The following is an 11037-nucleotide window of genomic DNA, read 5'->3' as shown; positions in this document are numbered from 1 at the left end:
TTTCCACTAGCAAGCTCTTATAAATTCTACTTGGAATGGGTTCACAAGTGCTGTTATCATCTTTTGGAATCCTGAAGTCTCCAACTTGCAGCTTTAAAAATGTATTAACAACTCCAAGACATCAGTAAATACCCATGTAATGTTTGGTTGTTTTGTTTAATAAGCATCAGCTGAAACAAAAGGGAGGTCACTTCTCCCCAGGCAAATAAAACTCTCCAGGACAGCATATTTTACTTCAAAATTATATGGCAGGTTTTTTTCTTCTTTAGGTTCCAGAAACATATCCATATATGGTCTACATGTCAGGGACAATAAATAATGATGTAATAGAAAGGTCAGCTTTGTATCATTTAGCTACAGGATGTTGATGAAGTGAAGTTCTTCAGATAATGCAACAAAGAAGAACTTTAGGATTGGTACAAGTTTCTGCTGTGCATCTTCAAACAGGAAATCTGAGATTGGGAACAACTTATATTTTGGCTTGTATTCACTGATCATGGGGTGATCCAGAAATAAACTCCAGGCTTCAAAGCGAGCATGTTTCAAAGCTGTCCTGCAGTTGATCGAAACATCCAGGCAAAGAGGGAGACAAATACCAGCGAGGATTTTCTGAATTAAGACTTAACCAAGAAGATAACCCATTTCAACACTATTATTACCCTTTTATTTCAGAACAAAAAGGTAATGCAAATATGCATGTTTTGAACTTATTTAGTACTTTCAATCTCTCAGTTCATTATGTCTATGCAAATATTTATTCCTACAGCAGTTTGTAACCTAATACCCTAACAGCCTTGGGAGCTTTGTGATTGCTTTTGTTTGTTTTGGGCTTTGGGTTTTTTTCAAATATGCCATAAAACACTGTCTGGTGTTAAACAGAACAGTAGCACTGTCATTTCCTTATTTTTCTTTTACTCGCAGGTGTGCCTGTATCTTTGTCCCTATAATATCTTGCTCAGAAATCATGCTGTAACTACAACATACTAAGGTAGAATGTAGTATGCAAGTAGAAAAATTACATCAGCACATAATTCCTTAAATTTCTAAATTTCTAGCTGGTTTGACATGAAGCTGGTATTGCACTGTTTTCTGTGTGAATTAATATGTTCTGAGAAGAGAGAAAAGCTTGCAGGTGTATGATTTCCAGTAAAGAATTTGAACAGAATCATGATTTGGTGGCATCAGGGCATATGCCATGCTGATAGGTGACCTGTTTTGACAGCTGGGGCTGAACAAGGGGATTTGTTTGCTCAGAGGATTCCTTTGGGAAGCCTGGCTTTGCTCCTTCAGCACTGGGCTAGAACTTGACTGGTTTGCATAAGCTGTCACCACAAATAATCCTTGCCTGTTGCTGCAGCAGGACAGCACGAGGTGTCATCCTTCTGATGTCTCAGCTCTGGTAGATCTGATGGGCACTGAAATCTTTCTGGTTTTAAAGAAAAATAATTTGCTTCCTTGTAATAGTTATCCAATATAATACCCTTGGAAAACTGCAAAAGTTTATCAGGAAACTGACCTAAAATGCAGAAAAACTGTGAGCACTTAAAGTGCTGCAAGTTGGTCTGGTTTCCACTGCCCACAGAGGGTCTGTCCTGAAAGGTGCCACAGTAAGAGCTGAAGCAGAGGCTCAGTTTGCTGTGAAGACATCCAGCCGCGTTTGCCTTCCCCCATGTGTGCTCCTGCTGCTTTCAGAAGTAAATACAAACACATGGAAAGGCAAACACAGATCTGCAGAAGCTCAATCATTCTTTGCAAAAGGCAAAATGATGAAGCTGCTCCTCTTCCCTGTCTTTTGCAGACTCCAAAGACTTGGTTATGTTTTCACAAAAATGGTTTATTGCACCCTGAGCCATAAATAACAAGGTTCTGTATTCAGTTACAAGCTGACTGGAATAAACTCAGAGCAAAGGCAGGCGAAGTCTGGCTCTGTTCCCTTAATGACCTTGTCACTCATCTGCCATCCTTCTCTGACACAAATAAGTAATTCTGCTAATTCTGCTGCCTGGGATCTATTGAGGGGGGGACAGGCAGCCTCGCTAAGCTTTTCTTTAGAGAAGTGCTATCAACGGGGACCAGTTGTTTCAGATGCTAATGGTATTGAATTGCACGGTTCTGCATGTTCAAAGCCAGCCATAATCCTTGTTTATTTATGTTGCATCAGGGATCAGAGGCCCATTCTCCTAAGCCCAGTATGTTGACAGAGCTTGTAGTCCGAATATAATAGCAAGCTAATTGTGTTTGTCTCTGGCTTTTGCCATCATGTAGGTGATTACTAGTAGTCTCCCTTGTGAGTAGTACCTTTGGTTTCAGACATCTACCAGGCACAGCTGCTCATCAACACAGGTTAGAAGGTCCTTGCACAAGTATTTTATTTCCAACATTACCTTCTGGTCACTGGATACAGCTAAGTTGCCCCTGTATGGCACAGGCCCCATTACACATCTGAATTAACAAACTCTCACTAAAATCAGGATGGCAAAATTAATATGAGGATCAGACTCTATGTGGAAATGGTGGTAAGTTTAGATTCCAGAAGATCTTGTCAGACTGACCTACTAAATGGCAGCACAGACAGCAGAATCCCAAGACATCTCTGCCAAGAGAGATCACCAGTGATGCCATCAGACCTGAAAGCAAAGCACTCTCTAAGAAATAATATGGGTGCTATACCCACAGCTTTAAATATCAGTTCTGCTGTCCCACTAGATGCTGAGAAATGCAGAATACAGCCAAATATTAAAACATTCCCCCAAAACCTGAAGTTAGGATGAAGAATAAACATAGCATTTAATTTTTAAATCTAATTCCAATAGTTTAAACTTACAATAAAGCAGCTTAGAGCAAGGAAATAGATTCAAGCTGCATTTAGAAAGACCACTTTGCCCACATCTTATTAATCCAGACTTGTTCAAGTATTTCTAGTAACAAAGATTGATTTTTTTTCACACCTTCATTTCAAAAGGTAGAAAATACTTAGCTTATAGCACATTAGCCTAGTGAGCTTTTATAAGTTTGTGGTTGGCAGCTCACTGATGGCCTCAGATGGGGTAAACAGCCCTGCTGTGTCAGCTGAGCCAGGGCACTGCCAGGTGACGCCACTGAGTTTGGCTTCAGGGAAAGAAGGGTAAACTGAATCAGGCTGTGGTGCATTAGCCGCCAGCCAAGGGCACGTGTTCAGCCTGTTACTGCAGATCAGCTGTCTCACTGCAGCTTCTTACAGACATAACTCAGACCAGTGCCCCTGCCCTGTGGTCCTGCAGCTGCACACAAAAGCCTCCTCAGGTGGAAGGGGAGAGTGGTGGCTCTGCTGTCTCCGCTCTGCAGGGAGCTTTGGGGAAGAAGGAGGCCCTGCCTCCTGCCAAACTCAGGCACAGCACACAGGCAAACTGCACACATACACTTGTCTGAGCAAGTGGAGACGTGGGGATGCAGGGACAGCTTCAAGCCCAGCCAGAACACTCTCTGCAGTGGCTCAGGGCAGACAAGGCTGTCCCTGGCTCTCAGTAAGGAGCCAAAAGCTCCTGCAGCCCAGGATGTGACCCCCACACCTCCATCGTGTTTGTGCAGTGCGATGAGCACTTTATCTATGAGCTTTCTCTATTTTGAGCTCTATGAAGTTTCTCCCTGCAGGATGAGTCAGTGAAGGGAGCTGCAGCCAACACTGTTGTTTCTGCACTCTATGGAACTCCTGTCAAAATATTTAGATTAGTGAGGCTCACCAACATGCAGAAGAGGTTGTCCCTTTTCTCTGAGTGTGTTGAACCCAGTTAACCCCTACAAAAGATGAGGATGAAATAGGAGTGATCCCCACAAATTTTAAATCTTCCCTTTTGAACTCTTTGCCTTAAGAATGTGTGAAACAAAAGGAGGGAGGGGAAGTAGGTCCAGAAGAGGCCTTTATACCTAGGTCCATTTGGGATATGGTGAAGCAGCCGTGTAAGTTAGCTCCTCCATGCCAGGGTGTGGAGTCGTGTTGGCAGAGGTCTCCTGTAGTCCTTAAAGCCCAGGCTCCCCAGGCAACACCCAGCTCAGAAGCACAGGAGCCATGGATTCACTGCCATAAGGATGCTGGCAATGGGACAGGGGAGGATACAGAGGAGGAATTGTGTCCCAGCCTGCAGTGGTGCAGGCTGCCCTCAGAGAGGAGCAGTTTCATCTTCATTCTTGCCTTCTCCAAGGATTCATTGTGCATCACCTCCATTAGGAGCTTAGGATCAGATCCTGCCCTCCCCGCTGACGGCTTTGTTTGGGTTTCTGAGTCACCACTGTGGCCAGGTCCCTACAGTCAGGCATTGCAGTGCTGGATGCTGCAGACGACTGCTGGATGTTCCTTCCAGCTCCAGCCGCTGGGTTCCACACCTGCAGCTCACCAGTCACCACGAGCTCCCAGGCTGAGCGACTATGTAAGTACTGCCCAACATGCCAGGGGCTGAGCAAGCCAAACAGCAGCAGGAGCTGCTGGACAAACAAAGCTGTGTCCTGGTTCCCAGCCAGCTGCTGGCTGGAGAGCAGCCAAAGGCAGGTACCAGAGCAGTGGGGGCACAGGGAGGCTATCAGCAGTGTGATGCCTGGGCTGGGATCTTTGGGACAGCAAGGGTCATAGCAGAGCTGAGGCACCAACTGGAGAAAGGAGGCAACAGCAGCCATGAGAGATCTGGCTGAAAATAAAGGAAAAAAAATGGAGAGGGAGAAAAAAAAACCACCAAAGATTGGGTTGCATTATTTACAGCAATTGAAGGTTTTATTTTGACATTTTTCATGGCTGTAAAATACATCCTTTGTTGTTAAAAATCATAACGTCAATCTGAAATCTGCTGGGCTTCCCTTTACCCTGAAGTCTTCCCACTTCTTCTGGAGAAGAGCCTGAGGTGGCTGTTGATGTGTGAGATATCACCATGTCTGAAGTGAAAAGCCTAAATCCAAGACTTTAAGTTGATTGATTCGAGCTCTTGCAATTTCTTCAAACTGTATTTGGGGAGCTGCCAATTCCTCCAGGTCAGGGCTGTCTCCTGGCTGTGCACACAGCAGCAATCACTGAAGCAGCAGGGCACTTTCCTGGTGTGAGGCTTGTGGCTGCTGGACCCCTCTGCCAGTGGTGTCAGTGTGAATGCCCAGGAAACCAGGCTGAGCTGGGTACTGGATGGAGAGAGCAGCTGTGCAGGGAATGGGAGCTGACAGCTCCCCTGAGGGTCCTGCTGAGGCAGCTCCTGAGCAGTGGAAGCTGGGTGGCTCTGCTGTCCCCATGCTCTGGGCTCTGCTGGCCCAGAGCAGCAGAACCTGATCCTGGGCAGAGCAGGGCTGTGTGGAGATGAAGAGCAGCCCTGCTGTGGCACTGGTGGGACAGGGACTGGCAGCCACAGGGTGGGGGCAAGCAGCTCTCTCAGTATCTCCACTGGTACACTCAGCCAGCCCCTCACCCCTCTGCACCTGGGGGAAATGTCCCCACAGCCCTCTCCTGCTGGGTCCCTGTCCTCCCCTGTCACATCCATGTCCTCCTGAGCAGCTTGTTCCCATTGCTCCTCACCCCAGTGCTCCTGTTATTTTACACAGTTCTCGTTCGGTGCTTAGAAAATCAAACCTATTCTGCACTGGCTGTTATCTTCTTAAAAAAGGCAAGTTTTTCCACCTCCTGCCATAAAATAAGCCCTTGGCTCTTCAAAACTGATGGCCAGAGTGCTCTCTGGCATCCGAATGAGATCCTGCTAGAGCATTGTACCATTCATGGTATCAGTACTTCCCTATCACTGCTGGAAATGCAATTTTGAATTGTCTTTGCCTTTTAGAGTCCTGCAGTGGTGGTTCACCGTCATTCTGTGATTGCTGAGTGTGCCCAGTGTTTCCTCCTTCTCTCATTCCCATCTCACTCATGACCTTGAACTTTGCTCTGTGAAAAAGCAAAAAATCAGAAGTGAAACAGACCAGTGTGGTGTTGCTCTCCTCGCTGAGTGAAACAAAGTCACTTCAAAGCATAGTTTTGCATGTTGCTTGAGAGATCTCCAGATAAGGTGGAAAAAATTACAAAGCCTCTTTGCACTTCATGGTGGAGAACCGGTCTTTACAGAAAACCAGCAAAGAGACAAACCTCTTCCCTTAATTTCCTGCAATTACAGCAGGAAATAAAATCAACAAAAAGAGACATCCATTGGTCTTCTCTTAAATAAAATTCAATTTTTTTTCTCTTTAATCTTAAGGGGATTTCCTTTACCTATTTTTCTCTTGAGATGTGGTAACCAGAATAAGCAGATAAAAACTTGCCTTGCTTGCAACTACTCCCCCTTTCTTAAACACCAGCTAAACCAGTTATTTCTGTGTAATTGGAGTTAGTTCATTAAGTTTACATGTAGATTTTAGCTGATAATGCTCTCTCCCTGGTGAAGGATTTTTGAAGGGTTTTCTGGTCAGCCTAATTAAGAGGCAGACCCAAATGACAGTACAAGATAGTTGAGTTTTTTTCACTTTCCAGACTTTGATGATCACAATTTCCTTTTACAGGAAAGCAAAGAATTATAGAAATGGCTACGACAGCAGCAAACACCCACAGACAAACGATAGGCTGCGAGGAGTACAGCCTGTACAGCAGCCTGAGTGAGGATGAGCTTATAAAGATGGCCATCCAGCAGAGCTTGGAAGAGGACTCGGGGGGCCAGCCAGCAGCCCAGAGCCCCCAGAAGTCGCTGGTGGCCCGCGCTGGCGAGGTGGCCGCCCCGAGCCGTGCCAGCCCCCACAACCCTCCCTACCGCATCTACCCCTGGCAAAGGTGAGTGAGTGCCAGCCCCAGCTGCTGCCCCGGAGCCCTGCCCGGGAGGGGAGCAGCTCCCTGTCACTGCTGTGCTCTCTAATTAGCTCTGCCAGGCGGCTCCTCTGCGAGTCTGTCATTAGTGCCAGAGCCAGAGTCTGCTATAAATCCAGTGAGGTCAACAATCTACGTGCTCCCAGCGAGAGGAGGGTTTGCTTGGTGTTGTCTGCTTTAACCAACAAATAAAACAAAAAAAAGGGGCGCAGCCACAGGCTTTCCTGAACAGCAGAAGCCCTCCCAAGGCCAGCTGCTCCTTTCCCCCCCTGCATGTCAAGTTTAGGTTTTGCCAGAGAGGGAGCAAAGCATTTGTTATATGAAAACATAAGAGAGGCACAAAAAACTGGTATATAAAACAGTGAGACCTGACTACCTGTTAAATACTTCCGTTTTTAAAGGATGTGGTTATTTCAGATCAGCCTGACTTCAAGCACACCACTCTTAACCAAGAGCAACTCCAGACGCCAAATTGTGGCAGCATCCCCCTCCCCTGCAATGCTGAGCTGTGGCCACAGAGCCCTGCTGACAGTTTCAAACTCAGATATTGTTCCCCTTTCATTTTATAAAAGGCAGATTTCTCAAGGGGGATGGGAATAGATTGCAAAGTCACCTCCAAAGCACGGAAAAAATGCCCTTTTAATCTTTCAAATTACTTTAGTAATCCCTTTTTTAATAAACTGAGGGTTACTGAAGTTCTGTTCCTCCTCCTTTTTCATAACTCCACCACCCTCTGATGCCTTGCCCATTACCACCTGTGGTTGTTTCGTTTCCAAAACTGGAACACTGGGGACAATTTGATGAGCAGCAAGCATGTGCATAGCTGTGGAATTAGGATCCTGCTGCCACCAAAGGCTGTGCTTTCTCAGTGTGGTTACTGTGCACCTCTGCAGTCAGCTCACCTGTGGAGAACCAGTGCAGGGGAGAGTAAAGGCTTTCTTGGCCATTTGGTCCTGTCCTTTGACACCTGCTATTTTGGCAAAAAGCAGCATTAGCAGTTCTGTGCATTAACCTGTCCTGCCTCAGCCCAGCAGTGTTTGACCTCTCACCAGAGGGAAAACCTTCAGAGCTTGTAGCACCCAATCTGTGGCATTGCTGAACTCTTCTGCCACCTGGGAGAGCAGAGATGGAAGTGGAGCTGACATCCAGTGGCTCTGGGTCCTCCTCTGCCCCCACCTCTGACCTGTTTGCACGGCACTTTGGAGGTGATGAACGTCACCTCACCTCGCTGCGTGCCTGCTTCCTGTGTGGTGGTGGTAGGGTTAACCACACTGTTGTCTTATATGGTCATTTGAATCCCCTGACGCTTCCTCAGAGGGCCAAAAATAAACTGGAGCCGAGCGAGCAGCTGAATGCAGTGCGGAGCGAGCCGTGGCCATCTGCTTTTATTCAAAGCCCTGAGCGGCAGGCTCTGTGCATGTGTGTCTGTTTCTGCCTCAGCATGACCTGTTTCTCCTACTCGGAGTATTTCTCCTTATTTCACTCGTGTCGCCGGCCCTGCAGACTGGCGGCCCAGCAGCCGGGCCGCGCGCAGCCGTCCAGCGCGGGGGCAGCCGGGGGGGGCGGCCGAAGGCACGACAGCAGCACAGCCCAGCCCGTGTAAGTGTCTCCCTCTCCCCCTCCCGCCTTCCCCTAACGCCAAAGCAAGCCTTGCTGCCACCCTCTGCCTGAGACATGTCTTCTGGGTGATGGTGATGGTGGGGGGAAATGTGGTGTTCGCCTGGCGGAGCTGTCACTGACACCTGCATCTCACCCTCGCTGCACTCCTGTTCTTCAGCCCAGCCTCCCACTGCCCCAGCCAAGCCTGTGCTCTCGCAAGTGACCCACCCCAAATATCCCTTGTTCTCTGCTTCCTCTTCATCTCTCTCCATCCCCCCAGTGCTTGTGTCCTGGGGACTCGGGGTCAGTCAGAAGCTCTGAGGTGACAAGGTAAGAGGGAAGGGATGACTGCACTGTGGTTAATTTATATAGGCTGGCTCACCTATCAACAGCATAGCCAGGTGCTGATAGTAACTGCATTGGTATTAAGTTCACGGTTCAGCAATGGGGAAAAGTAGGGGGAAAATATATCACAGTATATAAATAAGGGAGGAAGTCCAGTCCTTCAAATAAGTATTTTATAAATGCTCCCAAGATGCCATGCCTGTGCCCAGCCATACCTGTGCTGTCCAGCCACACTGAGGAGGGCTTACTTGTCTAAGGAGGAAACTGCCTTGACTGACTGATCCTCCTGGCCATGTTTTGCTGTTGACAGAGGCTCCAAATAAGCTGAGCTGGACACAGTCATGCTTGAGAAAAGCACGGTGGCCCAAACGCTGTCCAGTGCCGGTGTGTAGTGGAAATGTGTGGACTGTGACAGGTTTATTACAGCTCTCTGCAGTGCAGAATAGACACATGCACCTGCCCCTAGCTATTGGATGACAAGGGGAAAGTGTTTTTGCCAGCCCTGTGTCCTGCAGAAAAGAAACTCCCCACCTTTTCTATCCACTCAGTTCAAATTTTGTTTAATCCATCTCACAAGTCCCTCCCTGGATGCACAGGTGCAGTGACTACCCTTCCACCACTCTTCTTCCTTTCACCTCTGACCCAGCTCTACAATCTCCTCCACCTCCCCCTGCATCCTGGCTGATCCAGGCTCTGTCCTGGCCCTCCACTGGCATTGCACTCCCTGAAATTGTGAAAGCCTCTTCTTGCTACAACCTGAAGCCTGCCTTATCCCTGTCATGTGCCAGCTTCCCTTGGCCACACTGAAATCACATCCTTTCACTAGGTGTTCTGCACTCTTTACACACCTCTTGGATGCAGTAGAAGACCTGAGGGCAGGCTGTTCTCCACCAGGTAGCTGCACAGAGTTCAATATACAAGAAGGCTGATAAACTAGCCCTCCTCTGCTGCCAGGCAGAGCAAAAATATAGCTGGGAGAGCATGATGGCATGACTGGCATTTTTATAGCCTTAGGCTCAGAGCTAGGCAGGGATGATATTTGGCTTCACCTGGGGAAGTGGTGTTCCTTCATCCTGCCTGCATCTCTCTAGGCTGGCAGGAAAAAAAGGAAAAGAAGGAGCTGCTTGAACCTTTCTGTGCTCCACTGAACCTCTTCTTCAGAAATGACCTCACTATACATCTCATCTGCAAGGAGTATTTATTTTGCCTACTGGTCTTTGAAATGCAGTAATTCTTTTGAGTTACCTATAAGGTTAAGATTTCATCATATCTTCAGACTTCCTCCATAGTTTTAATACTTGTATTTTCTATATCTGATGAAATCCAGGCAGCAGAATGTGGTAGGTTTTTTAACAGCCAACTATAAGTCAGGCAGAAAACAAGGATTTCACATGGAGATTCATTGAACCTTCTGTTCTGATCTGGAATTTTCTTGGCTAAAGCATCCACAGCCTGGTCCAGCAAACCCCCTCATCTTACTCAGGAATCATTTAAGGTCAAGGAACCCGACAGAAGTTTGCTTCATTCAACATCTGAGGGCTTAAGCAGAATAGTAACTGATTCTTCACACATTTTTAACTGCAGCACAGATCTGAGGTACCCTCCTGCTTTCCCTGGGGTCTCAGATAATGTGATTTACCTTGCATTTGCTGTGAGCCATCCCATGCACAGATTCAGACCATGGCCCACCTGGCATGCAGTAATTCATTAAGCACCAGTAATTATATCATGTGCCCAAATCCTGAGGTCACAGCCCTACATGAGTAACATGAGCCTTTGCACATAACAACAGATGGTTTTAGCAGCCTTGTGCCAGAGGTGTTGAAAGATGAAGATCCCCCACCTCCGCCTCCTCTCCCAGCCAAAAATGCCAATAGCTGCTGTCAGCAGACTCCAACAAAATGCTCAATTTCAAACACCTGTATAAAAATCGATTCTCTTACTCAATTAGGAATGCTAGGTTTAGTCCCCAGGGTACTGTAAGCAGTATGGAGATACAGCAGTGTCCCTGGGACATCTGGCCAGCAGTTATCAGAAGGTCAGTCCATTCCTCCTGGGAAGGCTGTGGCCAGGACAGCAGCTGCCTGTTCTAGCTGTTATCTTCTCAGGAAAAATGCCTGGCCTTGTGTCTCATATCTTTCTTCATTCCAGTGTTGCTATTTTTGTGACCCTACTGTCCCGAAATCACTGCTTCCAGCTATAGAGAAAGAACAAGTACTATTTCACCTGGAAATGGTGTCTTTTCCCATTCTCTGGCACAAGTGTTGAAATCACCTGTTCCACTCCTGGCCCTGAATTTATCC

The 11037-nt window shown here is 47.2% G+C and overlaps 1 protein-coding gene across 2 annotated transcripts in view; it reads left to right on the top strand.

Annotated features, from left to right (window-relative positions):
- The first annotated feature begins 403 nt into the window (after window positions 1–403).
- Window positions 404–11037, top strand: part of ASB2 (ankyrin repeat and SOCS box containing 2) — a 31030-nt gene continuing 20396 nt past the window's right edge. Inside the window, exons 1-3 of one of the 2 annotated variants that reach the window (XM_056493575.1) lie at window positions 404–681; window positions 6493–6757; window positions 8294–8389. In XM_056493575.1, the coding sequence (XP_056349550.1) occupies window positions 6513–6757; window positions 8294–8389 (341 nt within the window). In that variant the 5' untranslated portion in view covers window positions 404–681; window positions 6493–6512. The remainder of the gene's footprint in view (window positions 682–6492; window positions 6758–8293; window positions 8390–11037) is intronic. The other variant, XM_056493576.1, reaches the window with a different exon arrangement.

Source organism: Oenanthe melanoleuca, chromosome 5 (genome assembly GCF_029582105.1).
Source record: "Oenanthe melanoleuca isolate GR-GAL-2019-014 chromosome 5, OMel1.0, whole genome shotgun sequence".
NCBI lineage: Eukaryota > Metazoa > Chordata > Aves > Passeriformes > Muscicapidae > Oenanthe > Oenanthe melanoleuca.
This window is presented reverse-complemented; position numbering and strand designations above follow the sequence as displayed.